At 33.4% G+C, this 17,910-nt stretch overlaps 1 protein-coding gene and 1 pseudogene across 2 annotated transcripts; both read right to left on the bottom strand.

Annotated features, from left to right (window-relative positions):
* Positions 1 to 771: 771 nt before the first annotated feature.
* LOC100793879 (CENP-B homolog protein 2-like) lies at positions 772 to 2,343 on the bottom strand (annotated as a pseudogene).
* Positions 2,344 to 6,322: 3,979 nt separating this feature from the next.
* Positions 6,323 to 14,666, bottom strand: LOC100784513 (5'-deoxynucleotidase hdd1). 2 transcript variants are annotated; one of them, XM_003518773.5, is made up of 8 exons: positions 13,974 to 14,666; positions 12,102 to 12,226; positions 10,968 to 11,005; positions 10,260 to 10,370; positions 10,087 to 10,166; positions 6,939 to 6,975; positions 6,793 to 6,834; positions 6,323 to 6,704 (listed from the first exon to the last, which is right to left on the bottom strand). In XM_003518773.5, the coding sequence occupies exons 1-8, from the start codon at positions 14,250 to 14,252 to the stop codon at positions 6,607 to 6,609; spliced, it is 810 nt and encodes a 269-aa protein (XP_003518821.1). In that variant the 5' UTR covers positions 14,253 to 14,666; the 3' UTR covers positions 6,323 to 6,606. The 2 variants fall into 2 exon arrangements, with proteins under 2 accessions (XP_003518821.1, XP_014622346.1); XM_014766860.3 differs by lacking the exons at positions 6,323 to 6,704; positions 6,793 to 6,834; positions 6,939 to 6,975 and adding an exon at positions 7,318 to 8,780.
* Positions 14,667 to 17,910: the final 3,244 nt, after the last annotated feature.

Below are 17,910 nucleotides of genomic sequence, written 5' to 3'. Positions count from 1 at the left end.
AGTATAAAAAGAAGAAAAAAAAAATCATATTATCGATGTATTATTTGTTCATAAAATAAACTTTTTAATTTTATTTTTGCGACTGATATTTTATGTAATTTATTTAAAGTTGTAAAGGATCGTCATCCAAATAGTAAGTGGAGGGTGCAACGTGACTCATTGTGACCAGAGAGCATGATAATGGAGGACCACCATCATGTACGTTATGGCAAGGGAGATGCATGACAACGTTGACAAAAAGTATATTAATGGTAGTTCACCCTACTTAAATTAGTTATTATAAATTGGTGATTCAATTATCTTTGTCGTGAGTTAAAACAAAGTGTTAATTCAACTTAACTCACTGCAGAAACAAAAAACGCTTCAACAAGAGTATTTCTGTTCAATCAGCTATATCTATGACCATTGGTAAAACCAGAATCTCTGGTAATTCCTCTAAGGAATGCTTGAATTCGTCACAGGAATCCTCCCTTAAGGGGATGGGTGTAGTGCAACAGAAATAATGGTTCCGCCAGAGGGAGCCTGGCATTGCAGGTTGTGGTGATTTTTTTAGGAATCACTTGGTATTCACTATAAACTCTTTAAATTAATACTCCCTAAATTAATAAATTCTCTAAAATAATAAATTTGTTCGATCCCGACTTGGACCAATGTAAAAAATTGAAAAACTCGATAAAATAATAAGATAATAATTTTTCGTGAGATCCCTTTATAATTTTCGATCCCAAGAAAATCATAAATTAATAATTCATAGAAACTGAAAAAAATATATTACACTCTATTGAAATATGATTCAATAGTTGTCTGTTTTCCTTTAAAGTTCAAGTCTATTTGGAACTCATCTCTAACTTTTTTTATTGCATCCAATAGCTCAGATGTTGTATTTTTGTATTGTATCATAAAGTTGTGAAGAGTGTTCGACGCCATAAGTGCTTCCTTTCGCGTAACAGGCTCCAAAGACATCGTATCATCTTCGCTGTCATCCTCTGCATTGTTCTTAATGATAGTACCCACAATATCTTCTAAACTCTGAACCTCCGAACATGCTTCATTTTCACCTGGATAGTTCATTTGATTGTCGATATCCATCTTATTACGATAGCCACATTGATTGATCATAGTCTCGAGGTCTTGAGTTTCTTCATCAAAAGTGGATTCATCCAAATTTCTTGCAACGTCACTAGCTGAACGAATTTTACAGTGTCGAAAGCAATTCACTATTGTTTCTTTTTGAACATCTATCGTCCAAGCTGGGATTGCCAAATTGATAGCATCAAGGACATTTATCTTCCCTGGATCAGATTGTCCCACCTCATAACCTTCCAATATTTTGCGGTAAAACCTTCTACGGTAATGCATCTTGAAAGCTCTTATTATCCCAACATCGCAAGGTTGAATCTTTGATGTCATGTTGGGTGACAAGAAGAACAACTCAACGTTTCTTAGCCCTTCAATATTTCTTGGATGTGCTGGAAAATTATCCACCACAAGTAGAACTCTTCTACCATGCATCATTTGGTCAAATGAACGAACATATTCATCAAAAAGCACACTAGTCATCCATGCTTTTTTGTTAGCTCGATACTGACAATCCAAGCTATTCATGTTGACATTCTTGAAGCAACAAGGCTTTGCATATTTCCCAATAATCCATAGAGGGATTTTTCCAAAGCCATCTTCATTGCAACAAATAACTACCGTCAACCTTTCTTTATCTTGTTTTCTTCCTTCAAGTTGTTTTGTTGCCAGTGAATGATTAGCTTGTAGCCTATAAAACAATCCAGTTTCATCCATATTGAAAACATCTTTCATAGGGAACTAATCAATTTTCTCCCGAATCGATACCAATTTCTGCTCCATGTCTTGTACATCAACAGACCCACTCTCGCCAAAACGACAAAATGACTTTATGCCATGTCGGTTCTTGAATTTCCCAAGCCATCCTATAAAGAAGTTAAAATCTGAATCATCATGAAGGTACACGAGTTTCATTGTATCTCTTGCCTTCTGCAAAATTAATTCTCCTGTGATATTCACACGTTCTTGATGCTGTAGAAACCACTCATAAACAACCTTCTCCATGTCAGGATATTTTGCTGGTTTGTGTCTTTTGATCTCTGCTCTTCCCTTTTCTATTTCAGCAGAGAGATAGTCATCTAACTGCTTAAGTGTGTTTGATATTGTTCCTTGACTAACTTTCAACTCAAATTTTCCCTCAAGCCATCTCTGCAAGTCTTTTTGTGTGCTTGCAGGATTATCTCTCTTGTACTCACACAACTCCTTACGTATTTGATCTGACATAGTTGATTTTGCAACACCTTTTAGATGAGAAGCCATCTTGTGAGATATGGTTTGAATACTCTAATACATTCATGTAATTTATATATGTCAAACTTGCTTAAGAATACATTGAACACATTTGTTCCTCTTGTTTACATTTATTGTACTTCAAAAGTCATTATTGATTTCCAATGCATATGAACACAGTAGTTACTAATTTACGTTGAGTCCCAAGGTTCGCTGCAACGTAATTCTAAGAGGCATAGACTAATTTGCCTTTTTATTTGGTATGTACAGTATAATTACTTAAAAACTCTTTAAATTAATAATTATTAATTTATCGATAAATTAATAACTCTCTAAATTAATAAATTTCTCTAGTCCTAACATTATTAATTTATAGAGTTTTAACTGTTGGTTGTTTCTCTCAAATTTTAGGGTTTAAAAACTCTTTTAGAGTGTGTTTAGATGAAAAAATTTAAAATTCTAAGAAATTTTAAATACTTTAATTAAAATTCTTTTATTTTTTAAATTTTGTGTTTAGACAAAAAAAATTAAAATTGTGAAGGTGAAAGAAAATGAATGTAAAGAGAAGAGAAGATATGATTGGTGTGCTTCCAAGGAGAAAAATATTGATGCGGCATGAGAAGTCATAGGGGAACCGGGACACGACGGCGTACACCACCACACCCGATCACAACATTCAGTCAACGACGCAAGGCATGACTCAGGCCCTCTGCGCCGTCGAGTACCTCCGCCGCATGATGGATAGTAATGGTTGCTCCCCTGACTGGCAGGGTGCAGTTTTACGTGTCCCCCTACACCCACACCCGATCGATGTTCCACGAGCTCAAACGACGTTTCTTGAAGAAGAGGATTATCAGCATGAGGGAAGAGTCGCGATTTCGAAAACGAGATTTTGGAAACTTTCAGGTAAAAGAGAGGATGAAGGAGGTTATAAAGGAAATACGCAAACATTTTAGAAGATTCTTATATCAAGAAGAGAATTTCAATTTCTCACTTTTTAGGAAGAAATTGAAATTCCACATTTTTAATTGTTTAAATTTCTATTTTAAAATCCCAAAATTTAAATTCTTCATAAAAAAATCCAAACAATGAATTTTAGAGTACAAAAATTTAAATTCTTTGATAAATTACTTTACTCAATTAAAATTCTCTATCCAAACATATTCTTAATAATATTACAGAGTGAATAGGCAATTTAGTCCCTGAGATTGTACCCATTTTGCATATTAGTCCCTAACTTAATATTAAATTCAAAATAGTCTCTATCTTTGCATAAGTGTTGCAAAATAGTCCTTCCGTTAAATTTTAAAGTAACGCCGTTAGTGAGGTCAATTTTAGTGCCACGTGGACTATCCGCGTGGCACTAAAGGATGACGTGGCATGACACGTGGACGTGCTTGATGCCACGTCATTTGATGATAACAAAACGAGTAAATAGATAATTTAGTCCCTGACTTTGTACCCCTATTGCATATTAGTCCCTAACTTAATGAAAAATTCAAAATAATCCCTATCTTTTGCATAAGTGTTGCAAAATAGTCCCTAACTTAAAAGATGCCAGAAATCATGCTTAAAGTGTCCATGCATTGCAAAGGTTGTGCCTAGCACGATTTCTGACAGCGCAGATTCCTCCTTGGATTCCTTGTCATCTTTTGATTCCTCTGGTTTTTTCTCTTCTTCTTTCTTTTCTTCTTCATTTGCTTTTTTCTCCTCCACTTTGTTTTCCTCTAGTTTTTTCTCTTCCTATTCAAAACACACACAAAAATCAGAACCCAAAATGATACATTGATGGTAATTGAAGAAAAAAAAAAGAAGAAAAGAGAATGGTTATGCAGACCTCGCCCATTGGTGTTGACAACTACAGAGATAAAGTTGTTGCTGTGGATTTTTGGTTCTTTTTATTTGTGCAAGTGTGTGTGAGTTCTTTTTCGTATATATGCCTCAATTGGTTCAAAACCATTAAATTTGAAGAAGTCACTCATTCTATCATCATCAAATGACGTGACACTAAAATTGACCTTACTAACAACATTACTTTAAAATTTAATGGAAGGACTATTTTGTAATACTTATGTAAAAGATAGGGACTATTTTGAATTTTTCATTAAGTTAGGGACTAATATGCAACAGGGGTACAAAGTCAGGGACTAAATTGCCTATTTACTCGTTTTGTTATCATCAAATGACGTGGCATCAGGCACGTCCACGTGTCATGCCACGTCATCCTTTAGTGCCACGTGGATAGTCCACGTGGCACTAAAATTGACCTCACTAACGGCGTTACTTTAAAATTTAACGGAAGGACTATTTTGCAACACTTATGCAAAGATAGGGACTATTTTGAATTTAATATTAAGTTAGAGACTAATATGCAAAATAGGTACAATTTCAGGGACTAAATTGTCTATTCACTCTAATATTATATGATCGGGTTTTTGCCGACCTTGACTTTTAACTTTTCTGTTATTCTAGCTCTTCTCATGGTTCTTGCTAGTTACGGTTAAAGGTGCCAACATAATTGGAAAGTTAATCTTTTGCTTCAGTTCCACTTTTTTTTTTTAAAAAAAAAAACTTATCGTTATAAGTTAGATTGATGTAAGTTAGATTGAAAAATGAAAAAAAAAGTATTATACCCTCTTGAACTCTTTTTGTAAATAAAGATCTTAAACTTTAATTTCTATCAATTTAGAGTTAAAATACTAATTGTTAAAATACTAATTGAAAAGAAAATCCAATAATTTTCTTACCATAAATGATGATCGTTCTTTTTTTATTCGTTACAACTCATTTTGTAATATATTAAAATATAATTAAAGAATATGAATTTAGAAGAAAGTAGGGGTAAAATAATAAAAACAATAATTTTTTTTAAATTCCAACTTTTATTATGTTTTAATGTTTGGGAAAGTGATTTATATAAGTTTAAAACTAATAAATAATTGAGATTAAACTAAATAAATGACTAATTTATTTTTTATTATTAATTTAATCCGAAATTTTATATAGAAGACTATTTCTAAAAAAGGGTTAAACTTTAAATATTAGTTGAGATGAAATTGAAATTTAGGTGTATGTCCAAAAAGAGGTGAAATTTAAGAGTTAATTGAAATGAAATTAAAGTTTAAGATATTTATTTGTAAAAGGAATAAAATGAATTGAGATGAAACTAATATTTACGATTCTTATTTGTAAAAGTAGTAAAGTATAAGGGGCTAAATGTTTTTTTTTTTTATAAAGAAAATCGAGGTACATGTGAATTGAATTTTCCTTGTCTAACTAACCTTTAATTTACAATAAGTCAAATCAACTCAAGTGTATTGGAGGAGAATCTTATCACCAGGGTATCAGAAGCTTCACTGAGTAGGATTTGCAGCTATCTAGCTGAATGCCAAGAAAAATGCAAATGGAGCAAGGCCATATATATTAAATTATTTCGGACTAAGTGCAGAGAGTTGAATTGCTACGTAGAAATTTTTATCCGGGCTAGAATATATTCTCTTTGGGACAAAAAGTAAATACCTACGCAATAAGTTTTTTAAAAGAAAAATCTAATCTTAATGGCAAATTGCGGTAAATTGGATTGAATTGAACTACGCAGTGTGATTCAAGAAAGGATAGTAATTAAGATTGAATTGAAATGTTTTTTGCCGGTGCCAGTGCCATTAATTAATATTTATATTTTTTGTTGTGTTTTCTGAGACACGATTTTACTCATATTTGATACATTTTTGTGGTAATTTTATTAAATTTTCACAATTACGGTAAACCTTGTCATAAGAGAATAGAGTCGATGTGGCAAAAAACATAATTATTATAAGAGTAATTTAGCCTCTATTAAAGATATTGTTGTCATTATTGTTCAGAATTTTCAAACTAATATTTAATTGAAATTTTAGAGCCTGACTCTGACTATTTGATTAAGAAAAGATTCCTATTCAATTTGAATTCCTGTAAACATCGCTAAAATCAAATAGTTACTTACAACTTCAAACTATTTCTTAAGACAAATTACAGGTTTTTAAAACTTGCCTAAATATTTGATATTAATTTACATACCAATGTTGACAAAAGAAAATAATAGGAAGAAAGACTAGGTTTAAATGCGTCACCAAGAAAGACAAAAAATGATTCCAAAGAAAGAAATTATCAGGCAGGGACAACTGATAGATGTCACCCCAGAATATGTCAAAATTCCAGAACCAGGTTTTGCAATAAATCTTGCTTATTGATTCTGGTTAACTTAGCTATTCTGTTAATCTGACCAACCATAATCACTCAAGCAAAAGATGGCATCACTTGTCAGCCACTATATGAACTTGGTCTTTTTGCTGATAAAGATTTTCTTCTTGAAATGATCTCAGCAGCCCAACTTTTTCCTATTTCAGTTTGAAACTTCCCTGAAGACAAAGTAAAAGATGAAGTGGTTGACACAGGTTCAAATAAAAATTATGAGCATTTCATTTATGACTAAAGTTTCAATTCTACCTGCAGTTGAAAGGAAGAATTCATCCAACACTTTTCCATGTTCTGCACAAGGTACAATATAATTTGAGGTACTTTCATAACAAAGGATGTCATGGTAGGAAATCAATGCCCACATGCAAACATTAGTATATCTATCTATAACGTACCTATTTCATATTCCAGAGCTTGCAGAATCATCTCAACCTGATCCGAATGTTAGAGGAACAGGACAATACAATTAGAAATGAACTACAAGAGCACGGTATTACAGTTCCAAAGATGCATGTTATGAAAGCATAAAAAAATATGGTAAATTACACTTATATGAAACTTTTCTCAAAATTTGTTACAAAAACGTTTAAAACCACTTATATTTAACCCCTCTCATGTTTCCCTTGATTAAAAAACACTGGAAGTGTTAGAAATGAACTACAAGAGCACCGTATTTCAGTTTCAAAGCTGCATGTTATGAAAGCATAAAAAAATATGGTAAATTACACTTATATGAAACTTTTGTCAAAATTTGTTACAAAAACGTTTAAAACCATTTATATTTAACCCCTCTCATGTTTCCCTTGATTAAAAAACACTGGAAGTGTTAAAAAATTATCAAAACTGATAATGTAGAGGTCATTTGCCATGTCTGAAATATTTTTTGCTAAACCTTCATCCACTGAATACATAGTTTTTAATTTTCTGTAATTTATTTCATAGACAGTATTCAGAGCATCTAGAACAATTCTTTTCTATTGTTTTATGTGTGGAACTTGACATCTGTCCTAGTCTCGCACAGAAGACAAATCTAAATGTTCTTAATTTAGTATAATGGATACTTTGGAAACTTAATTATAGGATTTAAAGTTGGTGGTGCACTAAAGTTGATTTGCAAGAGGGGAGGAACCTTCAAAGACAAGTTTAACATAAAAAAAAAAAAAACACAAACCACTCAAACAGCCAGCAGATGAGAGTAGATTATTGACCAGAGGAGGAAAAGTGGAACATGCAATTTTTTTCCTGGGTAAAATTCTTAAGTGATTTGCCTGTTAGCATACAAGTAATTATGAGTCTTCAAGCAGTTAAACCAGACTAGTTGAAACTAAAAACCATTGAAGTGAACTAAACAAACACTCACTGTATGCATGAAAGTATCCAATGATTAAAAGACTTACATATTATGCTTTGACTAAATTGAATGCAGCAGAGACCAGCTAAGTTAAATTAAATGTGCAATTTATGCTGCTTCATGTTATGAGGCAGTATTTAGATTGTCTTTTCTAATCATTTTACCCTTCACAATATTTTCCATAATTTCTAAAATTTCAAATAGGTTGCTATTTTTTTGTTCAATCCTCAGTGATGGACATTAAAATGGCTTTATATACGGGATTCATCACATTGCACTTTCCTAAACTTAAAATCATAATTGAGTAGTCTGATGCTGGTACTTATAATTTCTCAATACCAGCTCTTTCATTTACAGTAAAATTAACATACATTAAATGTTTCCTAACATCAAATTTCTACAGCTTCCACTCAATTACCATTGTTACCAATCACCAATATTGTTCACAGCCAAGAAGTGCAACGGACAACTTCTGTCTTTACATCTCCAAGATCAAATTCAAAACCCAATTATTAATGTTCCCTCCTCCAGATATTCTTCAGTCTAATAACCAGATGATAAATTCTGGTACAAGGTGTTATTAAGTCCCAAGGCAGTCAATGGTAAAAGGAGCCAGTGGATTTTAATGCCTTGAGGCAGATGGTGCCAAAAAGCACAGGCCAAACTGGCATGGTAACACAACCTTGTTTACCATATGACTAGGACTTAGGACTTTCATAATTTTGCCCTTCTAAATAAAAGTAGAATTACAACAAATGTAAAAATGGACCTTTGTTGTCCATGCTTTGTGCCCAAAGGGATCTTGCATCAAGGAGCATATTAAAGATGTAACAAAGTCATTCATATGTCTTTGCTTATACCCCCGTTTGTATGCAATGAAAGGGAACTGAAAAGAAGTGAAATGAACAGTAAAACGAGATGGGACCCACACTTTTACACTCTACTTTAATTCAAAACTTTCATCTCAATTGACTTTCATTCCACTTTTACAAACACTCTATAAGAACTTATACTTAGTGAGTTGGCCCATGACAATATTAGAAATAGAAGAAAACAGTAAAATATTTGACTATATTAAATTGATTTTCCATATAAATTAACTGTCAAGCATAAATAAAGTACTATAGTGCTAAAGCATGAAAATAAGTTGATAAAATGCTCTAAAATTAAAATTATTAACCCAAACAAAGATGGGATCCCTAAAAGTTATATTTGTGATATAGTTAAAAATAGACCCAAGTTAGGCTACTGTGAGTTCACAAGAAAATCCAATTCTATTCAAGAAGAGAGCATCCACGAGAATTATCATCAGGTATTGTTGCGTAGCTGTTCTCACTTCCATTTTTGTCATTAAGTTATAATATTATTCTTCAATTGACTTTGAGCTTTTTACTGTTGGTGTAGTCTTGAGTTACCCCTTTAGGCTTGATTAAACTGAAAATTTATAGACCTCACATTACTTTTATTCACAAAGTCTTCTCTGATCTAGCTTAGAAACATTAGGCCGCTTACTCTTGCAGTGTAAGAGCAAGACAATGACATTCCTGTGGAAAAATATTTTTGGGATCCTAGGTGAGCATTGGGTGTGCCCTTATATGTAGAAGCAGTTTCTGATGGTTTGCTATAAAGGATGCGTCATAATATGGTAAAACAGACCAAAACTTCATGAATCTTCAGCAAATTTGGCTCTGGACTGGAGTGAGTTGCTAGCATCTTTGAAGGTGTTTTATTGTCACTAAACCTAAATGGGTAAGATTATGTTAATGTGCTATTCTTTGTGATGGCGGCTTTAAGCAAGCTTCCCTTTCTGACAAGCTGAGAGACTCATGGGAAGCCTTGTACATTTTGTATTTTTTTTCTTCAATTTTTCATCTTGTATATTGTTCTTTCTCCTCTTCAAGTACATCTTACCCACTGAATAGTTGATAGTTCTACCTTTCCAGTGAAATTTTTTAACTTAATTAAAACCTATGTCACATCCTCAAAAAGAGTTTATTTTCCACTTCCACCCCTCAATAAAAAATGAATGAAAACCACTAATACATCACCCTTTCTGCTTCCAATATCAACCTCTCTAAAACTAACTATGCGGCTACTGCAAAAATAGTCCATAACCTAAAACCATGTTAATTTTGATTTCAACATCCAGACTCACACATAATGGGCACCTCCATATTAGATAGCATGTGTACCTTGTCAAAATCCTTAACAAGATTTGCCTCTACAGAAGAATTGTTTTCATACTCTTCCCAAAGTTCTTTGATCTCCTCAGCTGTAATAAAGGAAAAAAAAAAGTGACCTAAGTAAATTTGATGCCAAATTTGGAATCTCTGTAAAAAATTCCAAGAAAAATAATTTACAATACCTCTCATCCCTCCACCAAGAAGTTCACACATTTTGTTCAAAGCTTCCAGCTCCATTCTGCTCTTTTCAGCCTTGGGCACACCATCAGATGGTGTTATATCTCCTACAATAGCTATTGAATGCAAAACCAAACTCAAATGTCAATAAATTATAAATCAGCAATATATCAAAGAAGACTTGATATCTCAGCCAATAAGGAAAAAACAATGTGCTCAGTATTCAAAGAATCACAACCACATACAACCAAGTCAAAATTCATGAAATAAAGTCAAATAATTCAACATTCTTTAATTAAATTTTCCCTTCATTGTACATATTATAAACTCTATCTTCCACTGAAAATGAAATGAAATACAATCAGTTTTTATCTAAGGCTATGTTTGGTCCAACTTCTTTTTTTTTTTCATCTTAAAAATAAAAGCTCAAAATAAGAGCTTTAAAAAATAAATAAAGTAGTAGTCTACAGTTGTCATGGGTGTTGGCTTACCCGTCAGAGTCACACGTATTCAAATATTTTCACATCAAATTTGATTGAAAACTGGGAAGCTACAAAGGGAAGCATAAGTTTAGACACAGATCAAATTGCTTGGACGTGTATCCAAACATGCTATTCATTTCTTTTAGCAATTCATCCAATGTAAAATTTGTCACTAAGGTTTAATATAAGGAGATGCAGAAACAATTCAATCAGAGGAAACCAGAAAGATACCTTCTGCAATATCATGCACGAGTGCTATTTTAATACATCTGTACAGCAGGAAAAAAGGAGTTTAAAGAGAAACTCGAGGGGATAACCTAAAACAATTTCAGTAAATATAAATAACAGGAATGGGAGCAAGTAAACAAAGTAAATAACTCCAACAAAAATGAATCTATAGAGAAAAGGAAGTTTTGGACCAAAATCGGTGAGGTGAGATAGAAATATACTGACTCATACTATTACACTATTACACAGATGATATTCACAGGATAAAAAAATCTGTTATTTCGGGTAATGACGAGAGTGCACAGCTTACATTTGCTTATACCATCTAGACTGAGTACAAAATTACAAATCTCACAGACAAAGAAATGTCTCACTGATCTGTGACAACAACAAATAACCTAGCAGTTTTGAAACAAGATTAGAGGAGCTAAGCTTCAACAAGAACTTTGAAACAGGCAATTCATTGTTCAGCCACAATTTAATGCAAGATTTTTTTTTATTTTCTTTTTAAAATTTAAGAAGTGAAATTATGCTCCAAAATGGACAGCAGTTGAATGGTTTGGCCCTAGCTTAAGCCAATGTTTCTAGCTGCGAAAAGTGTTTCTTATTTTAGGTTGTTCTAAGAAACACATGGCCCAAGGAGGTAAAAATTATATAGTGTATGATTTGAAATTTAAGCCTTAAAATAAGCTAATAACATTGAAATGTTAATAGCTAGTATAATGTTCCTACTATTGGATAAATGCAAGAAACCATTTAATTTACCCTTGTCATTATGGACATCCTAAGCATTTATCAGAAAGGCAAATAAAGTAAACAATTGAATATAACATATTGCATATAATAGAAAGATAATAGTGTACAACAGAAAGGCAACAACTATATAACACAAGATACTCCACTAAAACCTTTCAACTTATGTAAAAAAATGGGACATATGATCCAAGCTAAGTGATTTCAATATCCAACCAAAGAATATAGTAATATATCCTATTTTCACAGTTTCACTTAATCATGGAATCTAAGGATGCATCTCATAATCTCATAATAAAACAAACCAAAGAACCAACACGAAAACAGAGACGAGCATCATAAGAATTCATATAACAAGAGATGAAGAGAATTTCAATGTGAAACCTTTCTCGATTCAATCCTGGAACATCGCCAGCAATCAATGCCATTAAAGCCATGCGGTACATATGGTCAGCAATCGATTCAGCACCTTTTATCCCATGATTAACCCATCCTTTCCTTTTTGTGATCTACAAGGCATATACATATGACAAAGAGACCATATTATTTTCTTTCAATATGGATTACCAAATTATATACAGTCTACACAATATTCAGACACATATGTATAGTAAGAATAAATACAAAAAGAAATACATTAAGCTTCCTAAGCCAAAGTGTGCACATTCATGACAGATATGTATTGTTTCTGCATATCTAAATGACATGGGAATGAAACTGCTACTGAATATAATTCACTCTTTTCTTAATTTATGTGGTTTTAGCAAAACTGTATTGATAGTAAACCACCAATAGGGTCTATGCAAGGAAGAACAGGAATGGGAGAAAGGGAGTAAAACCTTAGTAGCTATTAATAGAAATAATAGCAACTGCTAACAATAACTGAAAAACAGTCATCAAAGTTTTATTGTGAGTATTGTAAGATGAATGCGTGACACTTTTGGGGATTCAGGAAAAGAAGAGGGGGAGAACCAGGCCTCTTAGACACATGGAAATCAGAACAATGTCAATGAAGAGAGTTCCTAATGTGCATTCTTCAGCTATGATTCTGTACCCGCTTGGTACTGATTCGGAGTTAGTTTTCCCAAAAACAAAAAAAGAAATCTCATTGTATTTCTGGTCCAGTTCTACTAGACAACTGCTTCAATTCTCAGGCACACTGATAATAGAATAAGGAAAAAGTCTACTCTGGAAAGTTGGAATAGATGTGCAATCTGGTGAATCAGATGCTAAGGTAAGCACAGTAGCAGACGTCCCATTAGCTGGATTTGGCACTTCCAAAATGAAAATAAAAGTGTATTTATCCTTTATTTGAATTAAAGCATCTTGTAAACTTAACTCGCTTCAAATCAACAGTGAGTTAACCCAAAGGGTTGGCACAGAGGTGTAAGGTTCCGTTGCATTCACATGAGTGGAAACGATCTATTCAGCGTGAGAACCTATGTTCGATTCACATTGTGAGCACAATTCCCTTGGGCCAATGGCAACCACGTACCACGAGCGGGATTAGTCTCTAACTCAGTGAGTTGGGAGACACCCGTGGTCTCTAACCCATGACCAAAAAGTCAACAGTGACTTCACTTTATATAAACTCTTACTTTAGAGGAGTTAAATTCCTGTTGGCTTTACTACATATTCCTGTCAGTTAAAAATGCAGCCAATTCCCCAAACACCGTTCTCATATAATGACACTACAAATCAACAATGCACACACCTTCATCCACAGAGCCATGCATTCCCTTGCCATATAAACAAATAAAAAAAAAAATTATATTGCTTTCACCGTTTCCACTACAAGGGGACAACATTTGAAAGAGTTCATTCGACCTTATAAAAATAGTTTATGACCTTCCTATAAGCCCTTTGTAGCTTATTTTAATAAGCTTCATAGCCAAACTTATTATTAAAAATAAGAACTTATTAAACAAATATTAACAGAAAACAAAGGGAAAAAACGTGACACTCTCACAATTATTAGGGCAAACAGTAAACATCTTCTTAAACTAAAGAAATATCACCTAAACCTATCCAACCATAAAGAAATGATATCATATACAATATTAGATCACATTTTCCTAATTCACAAAATACAATCCACCAGAATAAATATACTTTTTTCTTTTCAACAAAAAAGGGTAAATTGGGAATTTAAGGATCACGAGTTTGATATAACATAGAAGACAGAACCAATGGATCATAAAATTTCATAGGAAAAATTGAAGGAAAAGTGAATGGTTGTTGCGTTTGTGAGGTTACCTTGAGGCGGTGGCAGAGAGTGAGAAAATCGATGACCGACGAAGAAGAAGAAGCGGATAACCCAACGGAGGCATCACGAGAAGCGTGTTTGTTATTGATGGGTTCGCCGAAGCCGTCCGAACCTGGAGGCTGGGACCGAACCGAGACGTCGAGCCTGAGGGTCGGAGCAGCGTCGCGGAAGAAGAAGATTGAGGGCGCGAGAACCGAGCGAGAAGGCGAAGCGCGATGCAGCGATGGCATGCAACAACGTGAAGCTGCTGAATAATGAATAATCGCCATTTTTTTTCTTCTTTTTCTTTTTTTTTTAAAAAATCTTTTGTAATATTTGATGTTGTTGGAGAGAGAGAGAGCGAAGGCGACGGAAATAATTAGGACAATGCTTAGGAGTGTGTTTGGTTTCGTCGCGAGTCGTTGGCTGTTGTTTGTTTGTTTGTGACTGATGTTTCTTGATGGTTCGTTGTTCGTCAATGATGGACCTTTTGTTTTGGAGGTTTCAGTAGTGGTCCTGGGAGTGTGGGTCGTGGAATGTTTATGGTGGTAGGAATTGGATCCATTATTGACCTTGAGTTGAGACCAGAAATAGGCCTAGCATCTTGTTGGACTTATTATGGCTTTATTTTAATTTTTTATTGGGTTTAAGTTGTGCAATATCTATGTTTATTCAATAAATAATTTTGGTTAAAAATTTATTAAAAAAAGGTTTGGCTAGAAATATCAAATTTTAATGATGGGATTAATCGAGTGGAGTAAAATAGGTCTGACGTTTGATAGACTCTTTGATTATGATATATAAAATATTTGTAAATGAGATTTAGGTATTGTATTTTTATTAATGTTATTTACTTATCATTTTTATATTAATTAAAGTGCAGGTAATGAGTAAAGGTATGGACATTTAGGTATGCCTCGACATCGGTCAAATTCGAGCATAAGATGCTTAATTTGACCAAAATTGAACATTATCATTTTAAGTTTGTTGTCAACCATGAGCGTCTTTAGGTTAGTCGGATTTGGGCTCGTCAAAGGGTGATTGAGTCGGTTGATTTACAGTGGGTTTAGATATAGTGTCAACACAGAAAAGAATGAAGAATGCAACTATGGTGGAAGGGGACCAATTGATGTTAGAGAATATGAGATCGATGACGAACTGGCTGGTGATGTACCGGCCAATGTCAAAGAAGACGTTGTTGATGTTTTCAAGAAGGGGACCAAGACCAACATTGGTGATGAACTTCTATAACATGTTGGCTTTGAGGAAGTCTTAGTTAGGTTACCAAAGGGGAGAACAATGAAGTAAAATATGAGAAAGAGAAAATAAGAAAGGAGAAAGAAGATATCTCATATCCATAACCTGTGAAATGTGGTCATTAGTCTACTCACGCAATAGCCTCAAGTCATTATTGCCGCCCTAATCAACAATAACACTACGAATGATTTTAGAATAACGTTTCGTTGTTCAATGAATCTCATAATCAAGTCTCACTTGATTTGCCATTGAATGAATAACCTATTTTAAGGACACTATTATGCTATAGACTAATAATATAATAATTGACATGCATCATTTATATATAAAACATATAAACCAAAGTCATGATATAAATATTTTCATAAATGAATTGGTCACCATGGCTAACTCCAACACCACATTGGATAGGAATTAGCAAGATGAGTAACATATAAGTGAGTAAGACCCATAAACCTAATGTCTTAAGGTTTTAGGTTAAGTGTGGTGTCAAACTTGTGTCGTTTGCCCATGACCCATTTGTTGAGATCTCCCCTCGATGTTTACCCCCTCATATTGCTTAACAAGTGATATCTGTGTTGATGGTTCAACTAGGTGATCAACTCAAATGTGTAATAAGAGAATTGGTGGTGGATCCTATGACACTTTAAAATCTCTTATGAATAAGCATGCATTTAATCTTTATTTTGTGAATTCATTTTTTATAAACTTGTTCATTAATGTAATTTCGAAAATGTTGTAATTTAAGAGACGTGGGTAATTTTTTTATACATACAAAGTTGTGATGGAATATAAATCGCTTGTAAAAACAAAAGTGTGGTTAAGTTAAGAGGCATTCATGTCTTAAAACAAATTAGAACTCCTAACTATTTTGATTAGATGTAAATAAATATAAATGATAAAAGTTGTGTCTGATATGCTATCAAGTCATGATCTATCTTTGTGCGTCTGAAGTTTTTAGATGATATACCCATAAGACAATCAGATATAACATTTCAATTGTGTTTAAGACCTTCATTTAATGCTCTATATCTGAGATTCTTTCATGCAGAAAACATTCTCTTAGGATCTGTCAAAGTCCTATGAAAAATAAATGAAACCCACAGTCTGGAAGATGTTGATCCTCATTAAAGGGTGCATTCTGTTGTTAAAGACCTGCTATGATGAAAGAAGTGACTTCCCTGTTGAAGTACAAGACACATTATCCTATCAGCATGATCTTTGCATGAAAAAGACACGTGCATTTAATGTTTGGGGACTCAAGACCTCATATGAAAAACAAAGTGAAGAATCCAACCGTTGAGAGACAATGAATACTTGGAGATGAAGGCTATATATAGAAAAGGCTTTGAAGAAACAAGACACGAATTATCTACCCGAATATTTCTTTTATTTTTTCTTGTAAAGCTTTCTATTAATTCTTGTAAAGATACAAAACTCTCAAAACACCTTGTATACCTTAAGAGAAAAGACTAAAAGTGCTGAGTAATATATCCTTTTGTAAGACGATCATACTTTTTAGTCAGTGTGCAACCTTCCAACAAATCTTATCTTGTTGATTTGTTTAGAGTTAGCAGTGGCTTGGTAGGACAAAGAATATTAGATTTATGTCAAGCTTAGGGTTGGTTTGCAAGTGAAAAAGCCAAAAGTTGCAGTGAACAATGCTTGTAACTTTGATAAGTTAGTGGAAACTTGGTGGTTGCCAAGAACTGGACGTAGTCTTGAAGTTGAGACGAACCAATATAAATTCTTTGTGTGCTTTCTTGTTTAACTGACAAAGGATTTTGAATTTGTTTTTAGATCTCACATCCTCTTTTTAAAGAAATTATTTTTCTCATCATCTGATCTATTTATATTCATCAGACGATAAATGTGTCTTACAATCTTAAGAAAAGTTTTAAATTTCTAAAAACACAATTCAACCCCTTTCTTGTGTTATTTGATTCTATATGTGTCTTTTGAAGTGTTTTAAGAATGCAAAACGACATTTTCGAATATAAACCATACACTTTCAAAATGAAAGCCAAAGATAAGTGAGATAAGCTTTAGATTATTGAATACATATAAGAGTGCATAAATATATAAAGTACTAAGTTTTGAGAGCAATAGATACATTAGGGTGCAAATACATCCCAAAATACATGTAATGGAAACTAATGACTGAATATACAAGCAAAATGTTTGGAACCTAGGCTTACAAATACATATGCATCAAAAGGGAAAACACCTAGTCTTTGAGTAATCACCACTAAACTCAACCATGTTTGTCAGACTAAATCAAGTGAGATATGATGATACTGGAGATCTCTAGCAAAATCCCTGGGAAGAAATCTCATGGTCTCATAGAGATCAAGTCAGACTAAGTTTGTCTCAAAATCGTCTAAATCTCCCTTAAAATCCTTATTGTAGTTCTTTGCCTTGTTGTCCCCAAGGCCCCTAACTAGTGGTGGATCTCCTTCACGGGCATAAGACCAGGCAAGAACCAGATTTCGAATATAAAAAAGGTTTGGGTAGAAAATGGGAAGCTAGATCCCAAGCATGGGCTCCTTAGTGGCATGGCATCAGGAATAATAATGAGAGCAAATAAACTTTCTAAAGGTGTGTCTAAAAGAGGTGGTGACGAAGATGAGGCCAATGAAGCCAGATAAGAGAAGATCTTTATAACCTCCACAAGTGTTGCCTTCTGACCCT

Source organism: Glycine max, chromosome 2, assembly GCF_000004515.6.
Source record: "Glycine max cultivar Williams 82 chromosome 2, Glycine_max_v4.0, whole genome shotgun sequence".
NCBI classification, from domain to species: domain Eukaryota; kingdom Viridiplantae; phylum Streptophyta; class Magnoliopsida; order Fabales; family Fabaceae; genus Glycine; species Glycine max.
This window is presented reverse-complemented; position numbering and strand designations above follow the sequence as displayed.